The sequence below is a fragment of the Astatotilapia calliptera genome, chromosome 11, assembly GCF_964374335.1.
Source record: "Astatotilapia calliptera chromosome 11, fAstCal68.1, whole genome shotgun sequence".
In the NCBI taxonomy this organism is placed as follows: domain Eukaryota; kingdom Metazoa; phylum Chordata; class Actinopteri; order Cichliformes; family Cichlidae; genus Astatotilapia; species Astatotilapia calliptera.
Genome location: NC_137432.1, coordinates 17,830,342 through 17,854,272, shown reverse-complemented (window position 1 = coordinate 17,854,272; position 23,931 = coordinate 17,830,342). Strand labels below are relative to the sequence as shown.

The 23,931-nt window shown below is 41.4% G+C and overlaps 1 protein-coding gene across 9 annotated transcripts in view; it reads right to left on the bottom strand.

Annotated features, from left to right (window-relative positions):
• rims2a (regulating synaptic membrane exocytosis 2a) overlaps positions 1–23,931 on the bottom strand; it is a 157,004-nt gene that overhangs the window by 111,307 nt on the left and 21,766 nt on the right. For 8 of the 9 annotated variants that reach the window (XM_080307861.1, XM_080307871.1, XM_080307860.1 and 5 more), the window contains exons 3-7: positions 21,680–21,712; positions 20,758–20,850; positions 13,996–14,206; positions 13,364–13,375; positions 1,414–1,673 (exon numbers count right to left, since the gene is read on the bottom strand). In XM_080307861.1, coding sequence (XP_080163987.1) covers positions 1,414–1,673; positions 13,364–13,375; positions 13,996–14,206; positions 20,758–20,850; positions 21,680–21,712 — 609 coding nt within the window. Of the gene's footprint in view, positions 1–1,413; positions 1,674–7,486; positions 8,514–13,363; positions 13,376–13,995; positions 14,207–20,757; positions 20,851–21,679; positions 21,713–23,931 lie in introns of those variants that run through there. The other variant, XM_080307867.1, reaches the window with a different exon arrangement.

Here is a 23,931-nt window from a genome sequence, read left to right as displayed (position 1 = left end):
TAAACCATAGCACAGTGGCCTCATTACACAGTGAAAGCTCTAACAGGACACTCGTGTATTTCCAACTGACTTGCAGGGCAGATGTGTTAAATGGACTTCACGTATGAAATTTTTAGTGGATTCTGAGGACTGTGTTTTGAGACATGTTGTAACCAGAGTTGTGCAGGTTGTTTTGTCCCTGTGCTACACAGGTCAGCGTAACTGTACTTTGCTGGCATGTAACACAGATGCACATAAATTACTCTGGGCTAACTCTGTATAACTCTCCAATTAGATCCAGGCTATCCACTGAGTGTGCTCTCCACAACATGGCTAAGTATACAGCCTGCATTTCCCATCTTTCCTATAAAGAAGCATGGAGAGGAAGAACAGACAGAGAGAGACAAGGGGGCAACTGTTAGTCTGTGAGCTATAAGGTTGCTGTGGCACACCAAGGGTTGTGGAAAACAAAGCCTTACGCTGAACAAATGCTGAGTTACCTTACATCTGAGAAGGAGCAAAGACGGACACGAGAGGGGTTTTTTGTTGTTGTTTTATTTCAAGGGCTCTGCTGAGAAATTCCAGAGAGTGTACAGATCCTGACTATAAGCGTCCATCCAACCTTTAGAAGAATAAAGAGCAAGGAGCCCCCATGTGGACATCAAAGTAACTACTTTACTTGACACCAGCATCAAGAAAAAGGCAACCGGATATGGGATTCACAAACACAGCGTGTCAGTGTTGTCAGCATGTGAGAGTGTTGCACTCAGAGGGAGCGCTTAGTGCATATGACAAAAGAAACACAGTGTTCTGCATTGTAATTAGCCCACTCTTGCTTTTCGAATAAAAACAAACAAACAAAAAAACCCATCCTATTAATACTTTATTTACTGCAGTGGCCGAGCTGGCCTACAAACAGGACTAATTACTAAATAGGACCGCTGCAGTGAAAAAGTGCGCTTTTGTCTCAAAAACAGAGATAGTACTAATCACTTCACACACACCTCACCTGCCTGTTTCCCATTGCAGCTGAATCAGAGTTTCAACCATCTGTGATCATGTGTGCCACTGTGGTGTATGTGTGTGCATGCATGCATGTGTGTGTAATGAAGAAAGAATGAGTGGGTGGATGACTGTAGTAGAATAGCTGAGTTAGTGCCAGTTAGATACAGTATATGTCTCCCTGTGTCGTTTATAGGTCTCATGGGCTCCATGTAGAAGAAGCTTATATGGATTCTTATGGCAGGCTTGCATGTCTGTTCCTTCTACAGCAACACAGAGCAGCGGTAATATTAAAAGGCTTTCTGCTGTTAGATGAACCACCTTTATGAAGCTCTTGTCTGTAACTTACACCGTGCATGCAGCGCATGCTTGCTTGTTTGTTGTTGTTTTTCACAAACAGAAGTGAGGTGTGCATGTGTGGGGCTCGTGTACCTTAGCCCTGAACCGTTGTCAAGGGACGCCTGTCTGGGCAGGAGCCCGCCGTGAGGTCTGTTTCTGTCTGACGCTGGTGTCAAGTCTCCTGAGGCTCCCTGGTAGGGGTATAGGGACGGGTCCTGCAGTTTGGCCTTCTTCCCCTGTGGCCCACCCTCAAACACACCCCGCGCTTGATCAGGCCCCGAGCCGTAGAACCATGCCCCCGATTTGGTGAGGATTTCTTGTTGTTTTCGGCACAAGTTGCATACCCACATAACCTGCAGGCAAGAGAAGGGGAACAGTTAGTTCAACTGAAGAGGCGGTGGCAGCCTTATAAAACCTAAGATGAGCTGCAATGGAGTAATTTGTGTATTTGTTATCTAAAGCTGTAACATGACTATGAGGCATATTGTTGTTGCTGGGTGAACAAAAAAAACCAAAAAGATCTCTCAAGGTGTTTGACAATCAGGAATCAGGAAGAGAACTTTTATGAAAGTGAGTAAAATGAGTGTTTTCACCCCTGCAGCGACAATATTCATAAACACTACTCACAATTCATGGTGATGAGGTGAATGATGAAATATTAGACACATGCAGCAGCCTTTTAAATCAGTGAAAGGTAAAGTGACATGAGTGCAGATTTTTTTTTTATTGCTGCTCTACATTTTGAGCCTGTGCGTCCATCCTCTACAGTAGTTTTAGTGCAAATACAGCCGACTAACAGCAGAGGCTACATCATAGTGAATGTTACGCATATTTTGCTAATATATTTTAAAGGGAATGGCAATAATTTTTTTCTGTGTTGTGTCATCCTGGGTAAATAAAATAATGTTTATTTATTGGTATACCTGGATTGTCAGTGGACAGTAATATCACTCGGGTGACCACACCTCTCTCATTGAGTAAAATTTGAGAAGAGTAAGACCTTACTAAATGACTGGCAGGCCAGACAGCCAGTTGGGGGTGGCAAAGAGCCACTGCAGCACCCCACCCCCGACCCACACCACACATCGTGCTTTTACAGTCCCAGTGCTGAGTCAGTGCATTACCGTTATTAGTATAAGCGGGTGCTGAATTGACCGAAATGTTATGTCTACATTAACTGAAGTTGTTTAAACTGCGCCCGCCTGTACGGCAACTGTCAGAACAGGTTCAAAGGCTTGATCTGTACCACAGCTCCAAACTGCTTATCTCAGCCGCTGGTTCGAAACGAAATACAGAGAGACGCAGAGTTGGGTCTCTCCACCTCCGTGGCAGAGACCTAACAAATTATTATAGTTGGTAACAACCCAAAACATCCTATGCAACCTTTGCACTAACACACAGACCAAGAAAGTTTTTCTGGGTGGGACAGAGAGAAAACAAAAGCTGTCATCAAGTTACACAGTCAATCATTCAGTTTTATAAATTGTCACACTGTTATATCACAACACCCTGGGTGCAGTTGAACAGTAAAGAAAAAGCCTCGTATAAGACCTCCTGTGTCTTTTCCTAAGCAATATATGAAATTCCCCTCTCGCCCATCCGGGCGGTCTTTATCCTTCGAGCTCGGTTCCTCTACAAGAGGCCTGGGAGCTTGAGGGCCCTAGGACTGCGCTCTTCTGGACAGAGATCTCCGATGTTGTTCCTGGGATCTGCTGGAGCCACTCGCCTAGCTTGGGGGTCACTGCACCGTGCGCTCTGATTACCACTGGGACCATTGTTACCTTCACGCTCCACATCTTCTCGAGTTCTTCTCTGAGCCCTTGGTATTTCTCCAGCTTCTCATGTTCCTTCTTCCAGATGTTGCTGTCATTTGGTATCACTACATCTATCACTACGGCTGTCTTCCTCTGCCTGTCTACCACTACTATGTCCGGTTGGTTAGCCATCACCATTTTGTCCGTCTGTATCTGGAAGTCCGACAGGATCTTAGCTCAGTCATTCTCCACCACCCTAGGGGGCATCTCCCATTTTGACTTCGGGACTTCCAGGCCTTGTCGGCACAGATGTTTCTGTATACTCTGCCGACCACTTGGTTATGCCGTTCCATGTATGCCCTGCCTGCTAGCATCTTGCACCCTGCTGTTATGTGCAGGATTGTCTCAGGGGCATCTTTACACAGCCTGCACCTGAGGTCTTTCCTGGTGTGATAGACCCCAGAACTATTGATCTTGTGCTTAGAGCTTGTTCCTGTGCTGCCATGGTTATGTCCATAGTAATGCATTCACATCATCTAGTAGACCTTCAGAGGATACTTCACGTAATCTTGATAACCGGCTATGGAGGGATTATGTTTCAAGGTCAGTTCCTTCTTCCATTGCATATATATGTATAGAGAGAGAGAGATGCTACACGACTGAAACACACAAGAAACACCTCACAAAAAAAGAGAACATCAGCCTTTTTTTTAAACACAGGTTAATGTCACAATAATGAAGGATCTGCATTATATTTCATAGGTCAAAGGAAGCTCAGCATCTACACATCTACACAGTATGTACTGGTCTATGTTCTAGTGACACACGAGGTATTTATGACCTCCTATCAGTGTTACAGATGACTTAGAACTCTGGTCACACACAATGGAAGCAGCGAGGCTACACACTGTGCTTTATGTGTCCCAGAGGACAGGAGCCAATCAGACCACAACTTCCTTTATTTATCCAGTGCCACTGTGAGAGCTCTGCAGCAAACCAGGGGTCACTGTAGAAGACCCAGCTGTCACCTTACTCCTAATCAACGCCACATTACCTCCTGTATTTGATTTAACTAACATTGTGAATTGTAACTAAATCATGGGAAGTTATCTCAACGTGGAAGTCTCCAATCACACAAAGGAGTCTGTTTTTTTTTGGGGTTTTTTGCTTCAGGTAACAGTGCTCTGCAGTAATCAAGGCAGAGCAGCGTATGTCAGCACCTTCAGTATGTCTGCTGACAAAACACATGTGCGCACACATTACTAAACACCAGGAGACCCCAAAGGCTGCAGCTATTCCACCAAAGACTAGTTAAATCCCACATATCAATCATCACCGACAAAGACAAATACAAAAAGGCTATTAATGATAATCTAGGTATAATTTATATGATTCTTTCAGAGTTTTGTTTTTCTCAGCCAAACAATTTTTTTGTGTGTAGACGAGTGGATTAAGCTTACTCATGGAGAAATGTGTGGGTATCTACACTAATAAAGTAACTACCTACATTAGAGCATGTAGGATCATGGGAAAAAATGTTTTACCTGGTTAATTACCTGAAATCTGCCCTTTCCACTGCTGTAGCCAGTGACCTACATATTTACTCCTCCAAACTGCAATTAACAGGGAGTCAGTTACTGTGCACCTCCCCAGTCTGCCAATAATAATTAACCATATTCTCAGCCCTTGGACTGCACATGTCAAGCTCTTTTATCTCATCAGCGAAATACCTGATAGCCTATTAGTATTCCAAAAACACAGGCCAAAAAAACAAAACTGCATGGGTCCAGAAAATGTTGCACACACCGAGCTTCAGACATCAATACTTGGATTTGATTTGCACTTTGGATCTGAGTCAGAATAAAAATTGAGGGTTATAAAGTCTATAAGACAGGAGGAGGGGAAAAACCTCCACAGGCTGAATCTACAATATCTAAAAAACACTGAATGAAATTAAATGAAATTATGTAGTGACACTGATGACATTTTCTGTGGTTGCCTAAATGTTTCACAGAGGTTATAGATGGGCTTGAGAGACTAGTGAGTGCTACCTGGTTTAGCAGTTCAAAGACTTCTGAGCTAAGGATACAAAATTTCTCAAATTCAACCCAAAAATAAGAAATCTGCTGAAACTTTGACGGTAGAGATAAGATCTCATGCTGTAGCACAGTACTAGATGTGTGACAGTAACGGAAGCACGTTGGTTTGTCTTTAGTCACACTGGCAGACACCACACAGCATAAGGCTGCTAACAGTCCATCCAGGGATGCAATCCAAAGACAGATTGAGCTCAACCCACACTGACAGGAAACTATTATAACCTCCATTCATTTGCAGAGAACATTGACAAAAAGACTCCACAGTAGATGAATGCATTCACAATGACACACACACACACTGGTCAAGCAGCTGTAACAGCCCCAGGTATTTTCACTATCACTGCAGCCATTCTGCTCCAGACTCTCAAACACACGCGCTTCGTTTGGCTCAACTCTTCACGGCTGAGCGCAGGCAGCGGGTTTGGGGGCTGTGGCCCTCAGGCAGGACCATTTCTCTCTGTGTTTGCACATTTCATAGTCATTGAACCTGCAGTTAAAAATAGAAAAATAAAAATTTTTTTTAAAAAATAAAGCGCTACCACCCTGTCCAAAACACCTGGAAGATAGATACTCTATTCAACCTGCTATAGGCTGCTTACTGAGGCAGTGAATTAAGGGAAATACACACCACATGCCACAGGATCAATAAATAATTTCCTTTCCAATACTTTCTCATCAGACCAAAGGTTTGTTTTTTAGGGTAGCAGCAAATATCATCTTCCAAAAAAAGTGGGTGTGTTCTTGGGGAATTGGCAGTGCACATTCACATATGTCTTTGAAGGAGAGGTTATCTTTGACACCCCCCCCCCCCTTTTTTTTTCTTCTGTGAATAAGCCAACAAGTAAAGACAACAACATGTATCCATCAGCAATGTCCATTACATATTAAACACTGTTGTGTATGCTCCATTCAATTTTTTCCTGAAAGAGACATCCCCTCACAAAGCTGCTGGATCTGCAGTAAGCAGAGAGCACCGAGCTCTCTCTTGTGGCCGTTAAATGACACTGCAACATTATTTAACACTCCAGAGTGAATCAGCAGTATCCTTCCAGGCAAAAAACAAGAAAAGCAGAAAGCCAGCTCCAGCGTTAAATGACACTTTTAGATTCATTCATTTTACACTCATTCATCCGTAACATCGTCACAGGATGCTATTTCAAATCGAGATGAGGAGCTTCTGGTGACATCTGTGCCACATTCATTTGTTTAACAGTTATAAAGAAACCCTGCTGAGTGTCCGTGCCACGATTCCAACTGAAGATTGCATTTGGAGGTTTTCTGTGAAATTTGTTGCATATCAGCTGCCCAATAGAGACAAAAATAAGCTCATCTACAGCTAAAGCAGCAACAAGCTGCAATATTGATGGGGCAGTAAATGAACTGTCATAGGTATCATATTGCATCCCTGTTTCCCTGCTTCACCTGAACTGGGGTGAACTGAACCGCTCATTAAAGACTCATTGTTTGGGTAGTGAAGTGTTCCTCAGAACATCCTGACCTGGACAGAGTCCAGCTTAAGCACACGGGCATCACAAAGTATCCAGCTGCAGTCCAGAGTGGATGAGATCTGAACACTTTGGCCTTATGAAAGGGAACAGAATGCACCAGGAGGGTAACATAGCATGTTTCAGCAGAGGTTATCACCCAATATTTCCCTTATTACATCCTATTAAAGATGCATATTCAGTTTGAGGAGTTTTGAGGCACTTCTCTAGAATGAAAGGTTTACAGGGTGTCATTATTATTTTTGTTGTTTTGTAAGTGTGTATTCCAGCCAATACTAACGCAAGGAGAGCGCCTACATTCACATGCCCTAACACTGGCTGCACGTGGTGAATTACATTTTAATGAGCTTCTAATTTTAGTGTTGCGCGGCAGTAATAATAATAGACTTGATGAATATTTATGCTCCTTGTTTGAAGTTCAAGAGACACAAGAAAGAGGAGGGGACTGCTGTGGAAAACCAGTGTATGGATTCACACAAAAATGGCTGATGCCTGTCAGACCCACAGCCCCTTCAGCCTCTCTGTGACCCAAATAAACGTGTTAAAAACGGGGGGTTTTGTTTTTTGACTGGCACTGCGCGCTCAGTGGAGACAAACACATGCAGTACTGTCGGTAGGATAAAAGGAATCTGATTTGGGATTTTCTGAAAAGAAATTGCTGCAACACATGCTGTGTTCGGCCAGAGTGCTGAACTGAAACGGCCACCTTTATGGCAAACAAAATGACCAGTGGTTAAAAAAAAAACAGCAAAAAACAAACAAACAAACAAAACCGCGATGTTGTCACTCTGAAGCTCGTTCAGCTTACCCATGATGCCGCTGAGACAAAGATAGCCGTCTCTCCAAGTCATTCCAATAACGTGCTGAGGACCGTCAGAGGCTTCTGCTCCTGAAAGCCAAGAAGCGATTCCGACCTTCAGCACCGCGGACAGCTCCGAGCGCTGACACCGGGTTGCCTGCCTGTCTGCCGGACAGCAGCTGCTGAAAACACCGTGAAGATAACACCGGGGGGATCAACCGGCCACATCCGATCCAAGAAAACCGACCAACGAAGCCTTATTCCCTTAATTCTTTCCAACAAAGCGATAACGGACTGCACAGAAGCCTCAATTCCTCAATTCCTGCTTGTGCCGTTATACTGGATCCATCCGTGCAAACAGTCCCGGACTGAATGTCAGCAGCGTCTCTCCGAGAAAAAAACAAAACATAAAAAAACCCCAAAACCCAAACATGTGAGGTGAGCAGTAACGCGTCAAATCACGCTGTGTGAGTTCATCTGGAACAGAGAGTCAGAGCTCTGCTGGACCTAAAAGAGCTGATTACATATGCGACGCGTCCCAGCTCTGCTCCCACACTCCGGCAGACAACGGACAACAGCTACAGCCGCTGTTCCCCCCTCCCGCAGTTAGCGTTCACAGGAACACTAGAGTCTGTGCTGGAAATGCACCCAGAGCCTCCGCAAAGAGACTGGAAAACAAACGCGTCATCGTGCATTTGCCCTCGTGTCACACTGCCGCTGGACCAGGAGTCGCAAAATGTTGAACCCACGCGAGGAGAAAAAGCAAAAACAAAAAACAAAAAACAAGCGAAACAGCGATAAAATCACTTGAGGAACTGAGCCGGGTGATGAGGTGTCGTCAGTCTATACCAAGCTTCTACCCTCATGTGAAATCTGCCCCCCCCCCCTCCTCCCATAACATGTGCAAGCAGCATTTTGTCTACTATGAAAGAAAGCACAGAAACGTCCTTGTACAGCTACATTTGGAGAGAAAAAAATGACGAGATGTGCATTTTTCATGCTTTCTATCACAGATATATATATAGCTGAGGTAAATGTATAATTAGCCAGGTTACAAAGCTCTGCAGGTTCAGTCATAAATAGGTGGCATCAGTATCACAGCATAGAGCTGAAAAAACGCATCTGTGCGTCAGTTATGTCATATTTCAAGACGTTGGAACACATTTATTAAAGGGATTTCTAACTGCATTACTACTGTAACATCACGTGCATGCTCAGCACATATGAAAAAGGTGCATCTCTATGAAATCAGAAAACAGTTAGTAGTACACCATCAAGGAGCATTGTTCTAATGGTGAAAGCAATTTCACTGGTGCCATTTATAGAGTCATAATTTTTCTTTGATTCATTAATTTTTTTTTTAAAAAGGAAATAGAATCCAACAAAGTAGCGTCGTCCTTGCGCTTCTATTTTATAGCAGGAATGTCGAGGGTCCAGGAAGCACATGTAACATCTTCAAGAGTTGCTTTAATCGCAAATGAGTTCCTCCCCGGAGACTGTTGATTCCTCAGGCCCTTTTTGAAGCCACATCAGAGGAAATTGGTGGGGGTGCTCTACCGCTACAAGCAGGGACTCTGAAGACTTCACAACACTGACACACAGTTTATCTATATCAAAGGCATTTCCAATTTTGAGAACAGAAAAAAAAGAAGAAGAAAAAAAAAAGAAAGTTGCTCGGAAGTTTTTTTTGCTTGAAGTAGAGGCTAAGCTACCTGGCACGATTGCTGAGCAGTGATTATTATCAACACACACTCTTATCACTGTTTTTACATCCATTATTCAGCTTGTTGCGATAAGATAAAGCGATTAATGTGGCTACACTACAAGAGTCATAGAGTCAATTGAGCTTTTCAGGGTTAGTGAGCAGAAAACCTCCATCTCGCCTAAACTTCTTTACCAGCTGTTTTAACTCTCGGTCCCTCTACGCTATATCATATTCTAGCGTGTCATATCTCTTCTTGCTGTTCCCGGCATAGACACTTGTAAATATTCAATGGCGTTTCACAGAACAAGATCTCTCTCGCCACTGCTGTCACCATCTGCGAGAGAGGGAAAGAGTAGACGGATGGAAAAAGGGCAGATTTCACCACCCCCGCCGCCACCACCTCTTTCACTGACACACAAGCTTAGACACCAGACCGTCAAGGCACGCCGCAATGTGTCCCTTTGTTCGCGCGGGAGTAATCAAAGCTTCTGTCCATCAGTTCAATATGACAATAGTGATCAACTAATGCCCTGAGTGGTCTTTTGTATTGGTTTGTGTTGTGGAGGTAGCACACACCAACATCAAAAACTGAAAAACGCCTCTTTGCTTTTTCACACTCATCACCTCTGTTTCTTATTTTTATGCTGACCCTCTGACCGACCCTGTCAGCTGAACTTCTGCTTCCTGCCATAAATGCTTACTTTGCTCCCCTGCTGCAGACGAGCGTTGCAACACATTTCACATGCAGATCTGCAAAAAAATATTCAAAAGTATGACAGCACTGCCAAGCACTGTGATAGTGATGTTACTGAGAGCAGCAAGAGGAGACATATATTTTCACCTGCACTGGGATCAAGTGTTTATGTCAGTGCATATAGACATACATTACTTTAGAATGTCCTATCATTACAAAATGATTCAGTTCTTTTTGGTGTAACACTCCCATACTCATGGTCTGTATGGAGAAGTGACCTTGTACACCAGGACACTGGGGCATCACCAGATAAATAGCTGGCACTGGATAAGAGGCACATCACATGGTCTAGCTGCCATTGCCCTGACTGTCTATCACCAGCCTGCTGCCACTGTTATTACTCAACACCATCTGTACAACATGGTAACCGATCTCTCAGCTATTATCTAGCAGTGAACAATGGAAGCCCTTACAAATGGGGGTCTTGGCATTATAGGGAGCAGCTGGACAGATGTCGCTCTGTGTTTCTGCTGAGCCTGTTGGTATGCAGTGTCCTCCACAGCCTGCAGTCTGTCACTTTAACGGCTAAACACGGGAAGGCGAGCGCTAAGAGAACTCTGGGAAATGCATGTTATACATATACAGGGAGTGCAGAATTATTAGGCAAGTTGTATTTTTGAGGAATAATTTGATTATTGAACAACAACCATGTTCTCAATGAACCCAAAAAACTCATTAATATCAAAGCTGAATGTTTTTGGAAGTAGTTTTTAGTTTGTTTTTAGTTTTAGCTATTTTAGGGGGATATCTGTGTGTGCAGGTGACTATTACTGTGCATAATTAGTAGGCAACTTAACAAAAAACAAATATATACCCATTTCAATTATTTATTTTTACCAGTGACACCAATATAACATCTCCACATTCACAAATATACATTTCTGACATTCAAAAACAAAACAAAAACAAATCAGCGACCAATATAGCCACCTTTCTTTGCAAGGACACTCAAAAGCCTGCCATCCATGGATTCTGTCAGTGTTTTGATCTGTTCACCATCAACATTGCGTGCAGCAGCAACCACAGCCTCCCAGACACTGTTCAGAGAGGTGTACTGTTTTCCCTCCTTGTAAATCTCACATTTGATGATGGACCACAGGTTCTCAATGGGGTTCAGATCAGGTGAACAAGGAGGCCATGTCATTAGTTTTTCTTCTTTTATACCCTTTCTTGCCAGCCACACTGTGGAGTACTTGGACGCGTGTGATGGAGCATTGTCCTGCATGAAAATCATGTTTTTCTTGAAGGATGCAGACTTCTTCCTGTACCACTGCTTGAAGAAGGTGTCTTCCAGAAACTGGCAGTAGGACTGGGAGTTGAGCTTGACTCCATCCTCAACCCGAAAAGGCCCCACAAGCTCATCTTTGATGATACCAGCCCAAACCAGTACTCCACCTCCACCTTGCTGGCGTCTGAGTCGGACTGGAGCTCTCTGCCCTTTACCAATCCAGCCACGGGCCCATCCATCTGGCCCATCAAGACTCACTCTCATTTCATCAGTCCATAAAACCTTAGAAAAATCAGTCTTGAGATATTTCTTGGCCCAGTCTTGACGTTTCAGCTTGTGTGTCTTGTTCAGTGGTGGTCGTCTTTCAGCCTTTCTTACCTTGGCCATGTCTCAGAGTATTGCACACCTTGTGCTTTTGGGCACTCCAGTGATGTTGCAGCTCTGAAATATGGCCAAACTGGTGGCAAGTGGCATCTTGGCAGCTGCACGCTTGACTTTTCTCAGTTCATGGGCAGTTATTTTGCGCCTTGGTTTTTCCACACGCTTCTTGCGACCCTGTTGACTATTTTGAATGAAACGCTTGATTGTTCGATGATCACGCTTCAGAAGCTTTGCAATTTTGAGACTGCTGCATCCCTCTGCAAGATATCTCACTATTTTTGACTTTTCTGAGCCTGTCAAGTCCTTCTTTTGACCCATTTTGCCAAAGGAAAGGAAGTTGCCTAATAATTATGCACACCTGATATAGGGTGTTGATGTCATTAGACCACACCCCTTCTCATTACAGAGATGCACATCACCTAATATGCTTAATTGGTAGTAGGCTTTCAAGCCTATACAGCTTGGAGTAAGACAACATGCATGAAGAGGATGATGTGGACAAAATACTCATTTGCCTAATAATTCTGCACTCCCTGTATACATGTACACTGATATGGCCTCCTGTTGTGCATTGACCTGCCCGGCGATGGTGTACATCTTTAGTTCATTACACACTTACAGATTATTGCCAAATGTAAATCTATAGTGTTGTGCGCTACATCATGTGGAAGATTACATATTGGGAATGATGCGGGAACATTGAGGCTAGGCATGGTATTTTATGAGCAAAAAATAAATAAATTCAAAAACAGTCGCCAACTTAGAAAAGTTACCTGTTTTATTTAATTCAAATTATTTTAATCAAAATATTTAAATACAGGTCAGGTCTAATTTGAATGTCAATATTAAGCTTGAAAGGACACTCCTGTATTAAATATTATACCTATATAAAGTCTACGCCTTAGAAATAACACATTATTATTTATTTATTTTTAAAGATGATGTGTTATGCTTTTTCTGAAATGTTTTTCCTTTATATAAGGTGGGGTGACTGTGGCTCAGGATGTAGACCAGGTCAGAAATTAATCGTGAAGGTTGGGAGTTTGATTCCCTGCTCCCATGCATGCCAAAGGCAATGTGAGTTGAGTGTGTGTGCAAATGGGTGAATGAGACATAAAGAAAGCACTTTTAATGCTCAAATTGAGTAGAAACTTGCTATACAAGAACCAGTAAATTTACCAATGTTACAATGGTACATGCTCACAGATCGATTCAAATATCGATAGTATCAATACCAATGCTAATATTGCTAGTATCGGATCGATACTACGAGATGATAGGATTGATGCTTTGTTTCTATCGTCTAAGTTAGCTGCCTTTATAGGTTGAAGTACTAGTACTTGCACTGGTATCAACATCAGCAAATCAGAAGAATGTTGGCTTAAAAGCAAGGAGCTAAGAAATGGCTCTTTCAGACAAAGGATGAACTGGAGGTTTACACCAAACCTCGTGCAAAATAAAATAAGGATTGTTTTCAACTGCAATCCAAGAATAAAAATATAAAATTTTAAAATGATCATATTTAGCTGATTATTTGAAAACAAGCCTGCTGTCAGTACCCCTGCTCTATTCTGTCTTTCAAGACTGCAGTCTTTGTATTGTCCTAGTGTAAAATGGCTCTCTCTGTGTATGTATTTCGTATTAGTTAACCTTTATTTCAACACTGACATGACTCACAGATGAAACTAATCAGCACCTCTCATGCTCACTTCCCATCTGTCTTGGCTGCTGTATGTGTATTTATGCATATCTCAGCATTTTATGAACCATGATTGTGTTCAGACAGTCCCAAGAAACACAAAAAAATAATTTGCTAACCACTTTGTCCTCCTGTTGCAATTCCATGAGAGCAGGAATGCAGCAGAAAGAAATAAAGAGGGGAGACAGATTAGAGGGGAGAGGGGGCAGGAAAGATGGGGGAGAGAGAGAGAGAGATTGTGAGTGGCATTAGTAGGTCCTCGTAGCACTGTCACATACTCGATCAGCACATTTTTGAACAGCATCAAATAAAAACACACATTTAAAAGGCCTAAAAGCTTTAGCATAGTCTTGTACAGTGGTTAGCTGGGCATCGAAGTGCCACATTATACGAGAGCAGTCATCGGGCTCCTCTATGAGACAAGAAAAAGGAGGGACAGCTCCCTCGAGTGGTCAAATGGAAGAGCTGTACGTTAACGTGTAAACGTCTATAGCTGTGAATGAACACATCAGAGAAAGAAGAATTATAAACGAAGGCATGTGACTGGAGTACACGATCATGATCTGAAAAACATTAGTTGCCATTAGAGACACTGCTGGCTCAATCGCCGTGACTATGATTTTACAGCAAACTTTCATAACCTTGTATTAAATACAAACATATGAAAAACAAAACAAAAAACCCCACATTGCCTGGGTGGGGCATCAGCACATGTGGGAGTGTGTGTCTTTAATACCAACCACGGCATTACCTTATTTGACCGCAGAGACACTCGTCCTCCGCACCGAGCACAGAATTTCGTTTGGCAATATGAACAGAGGTGGCCACAGCCATCGGCAAACTTGGTTTTGTGGCAGATCCCGCAGGTTGGGGCTTCGCTCTTCTGGTCCTGACCCTGCTTTGTCTCCTCCCCCATCTTCTTAACCTGGTCCTTATATGACTCAAACTGCTGGTGCAATTTTCTGCAAGCAAATGGGAAGGGCAGAGGTTAATAAAAAAAAAAGGAGATACGGGTTGGTGACCAATTAAAAAATTGAACATCGGTATATCATTGATTTTTTTTTACTCATACAGCCTTTTTTTTGTACTCCAGAAGTGCTATGTCTTATTCAGGATGAGTGGGAAAAAATGCTACAAACAAACTATTATTATGGATTAGATAAGTCTGAATGATCAATCTTGACATAGAGTATATATAACAAAGGCCGTAAGTATCGCACTGTTAGAGTGTCCAGTGCACACTTGTGGCAGTGTGGGAGACTCGTTTCACACTGGAATTATCCTTGTTGGATGACTCGTGGCTTGAGTCCTTTTCTCCAAATCACACTTCCACAAAAAGCTTCTGCTGTCAGCTGACTAAGTGATATACCCTCAGACGTATGCAGTGTGTTAGATTTTGAAAGGAAAAGCAGACGCCATGACCTCAGTAGCTTCAAAGCTGAGCTCCTCCTTTGATATCGCGCTTCGCCTAAAACACGGTGGGGGTGGGTATCAAATTTGCTTTGCAACTTTAAGAACATCACTTAATTCCACTTTCTCAGGTTCCATTGCGTTTAATGAATCATTTGCACCTGTGTTTCTATATCAGGACCGTTGTAAGGTGAGACCGAGCACACCTCGGAGCCATACTGTTAGATAATCATCTTCCAGATACACACAGTTATTACTGCTCTGGTGTATTATGCTCAGGCAATCATTTGTCATTGCTACTGCCTCTATTGTGTTACTCCTTGTGTCCTATAGATGGCCTCCTACTGGTACATTACATCTGATCTTATACAGTGGCTGCTTAACTCCTAACAAGTCCTCAGAGGCTCCTAAAAAAGCACGGGCTCTTCACATGCATTTTGTATGACACATGTCAATTGAGCGTCTCCTTGGAAACTAAACACTGGGCTGACTTCATAATATGGCGATTAGAATTGGTTTCAGCCCACATATCCCCTGCAACATTCATTAGCGCTTGTGAATTATTGAGCAGAGCTATCCTTTTACCACATACAGCTCTGCATTTGAGATAAACGTGTTTCCTTTGCTCACAACTAGACCTTTAGAGCCCAAACGTAAGGTCCACACACGCCACTTCGAGTCTATGTGTGGGTGTGTGGTAATGTGCACAAGTAACTGTGCCATCTGAACATTAGATCGAGTGCCACAGGCATGCCCCACGTTGTACCCACCGAGGGATTAAAGGGCTAATTGTGTCAGAGCCTTTTGTGTTTACCAGCAGAGATTAGCAGAGGTGTGGACTCGAGTCACATGACTTGGACTCGAGTCAGACTCGAGTCATTAATTTTATGACTTTAGACTTGACTTGAAAAAATGTTCTAAGACTTGTGACTTGACTTGGACTTTTACACCAATGACTTGGGACTTGAATTGGACTTGAACCGGTTTACTTGAAAAGACTTGATATTTTACCCCAAATATAAAATTTAACATGCATATTATATAGAGATTGAAAATGTGACGTCATTCACGGGTAGAACCGCAAAGGATTCTGGGAACTCGTGGCAAGCGGTACTAGCGCACGCAGGCTTTCAATTAAAATCAGTTATACAGCGATAAAAAGAAACACAAAAATGTCAAGAAGCCGTTGTATTATTAACTGCAATAGCCGGTCGCATGACAGCCACGGGAAGCCGACGGGTAAAGAGATCGGTTGTTATCGGATTACGTCGTTGAAGAGAAATTGTTCGAGCCATGTTTCCGAAGTAACAAAGACGCGACGGATGGTCTGGATTGCAGCCATTCAAAGATCAAATATAACGTCCCAGAACACTCCAGCTCACAGGTTAGTCTGCTCCAAGCATTTACACGAAGGTCAGTGTTTTGTAGTAGTTAATACGTCATTTTCATAACATAATTAGTGATATAGGTTACAAGCAAGTCTGGCGCTGAACAGAAATTGTTGCGCTATGCTCCTTTGTTTATTGTGCATAAATAGTGAATTGTCCTGACACAATATTGCGTTTCGCTTCTGTTATTATGGTACATTGACAAAAACATATACTTTATTCACAGGATAAAACAGGTTTTTTGTATCACTAATTGCCCAGTACGATTACAGCATACAGTATTATTGTCACTGCTACATTTCTGTGATGCTACCAGAAATTATTTCCACTACTAATTAACTACCGTTGAGCTCAAAGGTCCTATTAATAAACGGTTAACGAATGTGTATTTATGACGACGATTTGTGAGACTGGTAAACTTATGATACGTACGATGGTCTTTCGTTCTACACGGTGCAGTTCAAGGTCCTGCACCCATCCGTCGGTAAACTGTACCTGGGCTTGTTGCAGTGACCTGAAGTTACTAAACTTCATGAGTGTATGCGCTCACTCCAAGAAGCGTATAATTATAAATATGCATATAAATATGCTAAGATGAGATAGCTGACTTCATCTAACTAGCAAATGTTGTCCAGGCTACGTTGGTGATACAGTTTTTTTTAATGTGTATGATATTTTTGTCATGCGATTTTAAAGCTGGTCCTACAACCGCATCCAAGAATAACATGCAGCGTATCTCAGAACTGTCGGTGAAAATTATTCTTGGAGCTAGGTTTAATTGAGCTGCATTTTAAAGAGGTGCAATTTCACAATTTGTGTATATTTTCTAAGTTCACTATTTTGTCATGTGTTGAGAAAAACACAGATTTTAAAATTACATGGTCTAATATTTACATTTAGCATATAACTGCAACATTATTTTTTCGTTGTTTTTTTTTTTAAAGACTCGAAAGGACTTGAAATTCAAAGTTTCAGACTTGTGACTTGACTCGGACTTTTACACCAGTGACTTGAGACTCGACTCTGACTTGCCTGACATTACTTGAGACTTGACTTGAGACTTGAGGATAAAGACTTGAGACTTACTTGAGACTTGCAAAACAATGACTTGGTCCCACCTCTGGAGATTAGTGTGTACCCTTGTTTAACAGATCCCACCAAATCTCATTTACTGACAGAGGGGCTGATAACAGATTGATCAAGAATATGATACAAGAGGTAAAGACTAGTCTCCCAGGATAAAGGAAATAAGAGTACAAACAATTGTGTTTTTTCTCACTTATCTCCCCTTACAGTCAAGCATTTAGAGAAATATGCGCCAGACAAGGTCACTTACACAGACCACTTCTAACAGTCACTCAAACCTTTTTGGTGGGACAAAAAAAGAGTTGCTGATGCAAATCTGTCACTAAAACAGATAACACATAGCAAGAATAACCTGTTTAAGCAGGGTAAAGCGTATACTGCATACAAAGTCAAGGTCATAAAGAGTAATGCAACTTTCATAAGTTTGCCTCTCTACACCAGAACAGTGAAGACATTTAGCTTTAAACCAAGAGTTATCCAAAATATAGCATTATCTGTTATGACTTACAGTTGATTAATGACCTGTTTCATTGCCAGGTGTGCAATCGTGTTCAGGGCAGATTAAGGAGAGTAAAGTTCTATGTGGTCCAAAGATGCGGCAATTCAATTGAACAAGGTCACTGTAAGGTGTAAAAAACAAGCAGTCCTAGGAGAGGCCAGGTCAGCATTCTGGTACGTTCCTTGGAAACAAGGAATGGACTGAGGAGACTAAGTAACATCAAGAAACAAGATAAGTTAAGAGCAATTAAAATTTATGTGATAGCCAATACAAAGAGTCTGTAACCTGCTGTGAGCCCAACTGAGCATGTGTTGTATTTACTTAACACAAAACTAAAGCCAAACTAGCAGTAACTGATGGTGGCTGTAAAACAGACTTCAGAGTCCATCACTGCAAATGACTTGCATCCAAGTATTAAAGATATTTTAGATGGTAGTAATTATATTTGTCAAATAACTTTGAACCTTTAAAAACTGGAATCACTATGTCTAGACTTGGTGGTAACTAACAACTTGTAAATGCAATATTATGATTCCTTAAATCAAAGCTGAAAGTCTATACTTTAATTAGAAGTTGATAACTTTAGTCAAAATCAAATACAGTGGTGTAGAAGGGAACAATTAGGAGTTTACTGTCAGTGTCCAAATGCATCTTGCTGTATAAATGAAATATCCCAAAAGTAAAGAGACAACTATCCCAGACTAATCAAATTCAGGAAATAAGTTACTGAGTAAAACAGAATAAATGTACAGTCAGAGTAGAATCCCATGGCAGCCAACAGCTGGTACACAGTACCCATTCTTGCTTATCCAGTCAGACTCGGTCAAATATAGGTGATGCTGCTGACGAGTAATCATACGCTACTCATTGTCCCATCCCAAGCTAGCGTGTCGGAGCTCTCTTACCTCTCTGCCACACCAGAGCAGCTATAAGCAGCCGTAACACGAAACTCTCGCTTGGACGTATGACAGAGTCTGCATATCAACACCAAGCCTGAGCTACAAGCTCTCTACAGGGCTTGGGATTCCTCTTTTGTCACACACCACTGGAGCTGAATCCTAACTTCCTGGTGTCTTTATTATGCCATGCTGACCCTAAAACATCAGCAGCGAGTCTATTAATTGATTTATTGATTACTGATTAATTGATTGATTTCTACAAGATGAAGCAACTTACTGGGTGCAAATCAGATTGTCCAAATATCACAATTCTGTCTTGAGTTTGACTTTAAACTCTAGTTTAATTGCTTTATTGGCAGAAGAAGAATTGAGCTGACAAGTCTGCAGTGTCAGATTTTCACAAACTTTGTTACAGCTAAATAATCTAGACAGCAGTCCCACTACGTGCAGCATACAAACTCTGCTTTGGTTTGTTTTTTATTCATTTCAATAGCATGCTTGATACTCTGGTATGCAAGCTAATTGCACACAGCAATGTTTATCACATTGTTGTGTGGTTGCTGCTTCTGACAGTAAGTCTTATAAGAACCCATGGTTGAAACTTTGATGACATCTCCCTGGTCAAACATCTCGCTGTACAACTGCAAAAATAAAACCACAGACAGACCATTTTGATGCTGTGTCCAAATAGAATAGAACATATATGTCTAACAACTGTCTAATCTGTTGAATGGTAAACTTAAGGCATCAGACTGTTTCTATTGCCCCTCTGGCCCATTGTCACGATTATCAACCCAAACTTTTTTCTTGTGTGATGAGCACACAACCCTGATATCATCAGTTTGAGTCTTCACTAATCAATAAAGACATACCAGAAATGGTAGAAAACATTTCTTGAACACAAACATTCTCTTGCTGGAAAGTTTAAAAATGACGTCCAGCCAATGTTGAAGAAGTACTTTGAGCCGTCATCGCGGTAACATCTGCCACGTCAGTTCAGCTTTCAATTGGGAACTTATTTGACCGTCAACAAAAAAACGTCAGCTGATGGTTATTCAACATTAAAATGTTTGTTGGGAGCACTACCACCACATCATATAAAGTAGCAAAGCTTTGTTCAAGCTAAAACAAGCAAAATGCTCCAGAAGGCACACAGATGATATTTTTTGCTGTATATCAGTATATTATATTACGAATATTATTTCTTGCACATTAACACTCATTGATTTAAGTGTAAAACTGTGATTATTGCCTTGGTGTCATACTTAATAAGCTGAAACAGTGTGGAAGGACGTAGAGATCTACACTGTTTCAGCCATCAGGAGGAGGATCCATTAGCAAGGTAATGCTAGCTAGCAGCAGTTAACACCATCATATTTTTTACAGGCAGTAAAGTCACATTTGTGGGGATGTTTGGTGGTTACGTTTTCTACAAATGTTATCTTCATTTATTATCACCTTCATAGAAGAAATTAACATGAGTGCTGAGAATCTCAATAGTTTGCAAATGTTCACAAAATGCACTAGCTAGCATGACAATAGTGATAAACAATTCAAAAGATTTCAACTGAGTACACCACATGTCCCTGTACCCTATTGAAATTCAGAGAAATGAGTAATAAGTCTGAATTCTACAATGTTAAACAATCTGAATTTAGACACGGAGCAACTATCTCAACCTCCCAACTTTGACCTTATCGTAGTTTGGTGGAGCTAGCAGCTGTGAAACTGGTTTCCTGCTCTATATTCTATTCCTCATAAAAACAAATCAAGCTAGCTAAAATGTTTATCTGTGTGGTTGTTAATGAAAGATTCAATTTTAACAGGAATTTAATAAGTGATGGATTTTGGTAGGGAAAGATGTAATAATTATTATAAAATAACCTTAAAGTAAACAATGATTTATACAGGATTTAGTATTAGAGTCCTGATCAAAGATTAAGAATACACCGACATATATTATAAGACTAACTCCGCTCTCTGTCTTCTTGATCAGTGACCTGTTACAGCCAATAAATATGTCATTTATTAAAGTTAAATTCATTGTGGCACAACACTTCCACAGCACCCCTCGCCTATGTGCTTAAACCAGCAAACTGAGAAATTTCTAATCATTGTCTCACATCAACCAATGGCCAAACAACCTGTGAATCCAGCTGCTCGGTTCACCCACCACTATATGTCGGTTCCTGCTGGGAGAAGATCAAAAAGGGGTCTGTACTTTTACTTACGCATTTTGCTCTGGCTCCTTGTCATTTGGGGACTTTTGCTGGGGCTGAAGAACGTTATTTACCAGCTCAGTGATCCCACTAAAGGGAAACCACCTGTTCAAATAAGCAAAGTGTGACTGGAACATCGCAATGAGTCATCATGTGAGAAAACAATCTGTTCAGAAAGGGGGCTTTTAGGAAGCAGGCTGGTTCTTAAGTAGTGGGAAAATAGCAGGGACATTCACTATAACCAGAGCAGAGAGGAGGAGGAGGCCGGGACACGGGCAGAGCAGCGATTAGTGGAACACTGACAACCAGACACAGTGTCAGAAATACAGAGAGAAAGATAAAGAAGGAAAGATGACTCAGACAGACCTATATTTGAGGGAAGGACAGAAAAGCAGGAAAGCTCTGCAGCCAATGGAAATGAGAGCTGCAGTAAATGTCACTTATAGCAGCTTTTTGGTGCAGTGGGGGTCAGGTTGTCTGACTGGTTAGCCCTGCAGGTAGATCTAATCACAATGCAGCTATAGTACAGAATAGCAGGACAGGCGGCTCTACTCCACACTAGCAGTTGAACTACTAGACTACCCAGCCAACCAGAGTGCAGATGATACACTGAATGAAGATGAACAGCCAGTTAGATATCAGGAACAAGGGAAAGATTCTGGGGACCTAGCTGCAAAAAAGCTGGAAGAAAGGAGAAGCCGATGTCATTGATGTCATGGAAGTCAGCTGTTTAGTGCACAGCACAAAATTCAACGACCTGATTCACTCATTGAGAAGTTATTCATTAAAACGGGCCACTCTTTTCCAAGACATTAATGACTTTTTGTTATTAAACTCCCAGACAAAGAGGAGAAAGCCACATGAAGCACGCAGCATCGACTGACAGGAAGAAGTGTCAAAGCCTAGAGCACACTGGGTAATGCAGTTTACTTACTGTGCCGGCTGAGGCTTTGGTTCTTCGTTGATCCTAAAACATAAAAAAATAAAAAGTGTGCGCAGCTCAGTGCATATCAAACAGAAAGAGATGAGGAAAACAATAAAAGATGGGGAAAAAAAATAAACAATGAGGATGTCATTAAAGATGGGTGTGACATAAATAATTATCCCGCTCTAACAAGAACAATATTTAAAAAATATATTACAGATGATGATTTCATGAAAACAACAATTTAGCTGTGAAAATGGTAATAAAGTAAACAAGAAAACTCACAGGAAGATTTTAAAAATGACGTAATGTAAATAAGTGACGCAGATAACACTTAAATTAAAAATGACCGCTTCATGTGAGTAACACCCTCTTTCATACTGAATCTTCTGCCGTGGACAAACATTCAATTTGATGCTGTGGCTATCTCAAATCCAAATCCGCCTCCCTATTGCACAAAGAGCTTCACTAAGGTGGATCTATAAGTGATAAGACCCCCACCATCATCAACAGCATCAGCTCATCAATTTCCAGAAACACTGGAAAAGATCAACAAACACAAGCTAAAAGTAACCACCAGGGAGTGCGGTCCAGCTGTGTGACACTTGAGCACTGCCTTCAATTACTTGCTGACCAGCACTGTGAGGCAAGGTTGGAAGTAGTAACTAATTCTGTGTAAACATTAGCTACACCAAGTCATCAGCGAGGTTTAACCTACACTGAAAGTTCACAAGGTGTAGTTTGTGGTCTGAAAATCTATAACTAACTAACAAGATTCAGTGGGGAAAAATAACTCATATGGTGTCACAGTATGAGTATTGATATTATTAGAACCTGACCGACCTACTGGTGGGGCCAATGCATTGGCTGATATTACCTATTTACAGATATATCTGTATGTACAATGGCCAATAAATGAAAACAAAACAAAAAAAACAAACAAAAACAAAACACCTTCAACCACATTATGAGTGTTGATGTTGCAGCTCTCCTGATGCCAACATGTGTTTGGAATCCAACGAAAACATAACAACCAGCTGATTCGAGCAGAGCTAGGCAGAAGATTTAATCATCCATAATTGTAGTGACATTAAAAGAGAAAAATCAGCCAGTATGTCAGATTTTTAAATTGCCTCATATTGCTATCGGTATCGTTCTTAAAAATTCTGCTGTCCACATATTGAAATATCCTGAACTATTGAACCCTAAATTGCCCCTGATGCAGCCACTGAAGTGTGTGTCTGATAGAACTTTATACGTAGTAGTACATTAACCATGTAACACAGTTATCATGTTATTTTATTATTTCCCAGACTTCGGGATAAATAACATATAGCTTCGCAACTTCCAGAAAGTTCTTCACTGGAACTACAATATATAAAAGACATAGTCTCAGTGCAAAAAGTTTACAGCGTGTTCTCTGGATTTTCTAGAGTAATTGCAGATTTAAGTGCTATGAGCACGCACCAACAAAATTCAATTTACCTTGCACTGATGTAGTGGAAGAAATCCTCTTATAACTAAGAAAATAAAACCAAACCGTTGCAGAATGCTACGGGAGGGATTTGATTTGTTTTTGGTGTATTCAGCCTTGAAAATAAATTATAAAATGAAGCAGCTTATAATACATGTTTGTGTGGAGCTTTGAAGAAGTCAGCTAGGGGACAAACTGCTGCCATGTCAGCTGATAATTCTAATGAGGTATTTATCAGGCCTACAGTTTGCGTTGGTAGAACTGATACATAGAAACGATCATTTAAATAACTTACTATCAGAACAACTGTACATAAAGTACAGTATATACACTTACTTTGTTGATTAGGCCTGTTTAGCCGAAGCAACTGTCTAATGAGTCCATCACGGTGTAGGAACTCACTGCATTTAAATATGTAGACAGGAAGAACTGCTGAAGAAAGTCGAATTAAGTGACTTGAAATTGGCGTTGCTGTTGGTGGCAGATGGGCAGAATTCCAGAATTTGATGATTTGCTGGGAAGCAGCAGCTTTTCTAGGGTTTACAAGGAATCAAATGCAGCATTCGACATGAAAACGCCTCACTGATGAGGGAGAACAATGGTCTGCGTGGTTCAAACACAGATAGAAAGGCAGCTCTAACTTCAACGAGTATTACAACCAAGGCATGAACAACAGCATCTGGAAAACTTTGGGCACATCCAAATTACTGTAAAAACGCTGAATCATTTTGAAACTTTATTTGCTCGGTCTGCTACATATTCAATAACATATTCAGTAGTAGTATAT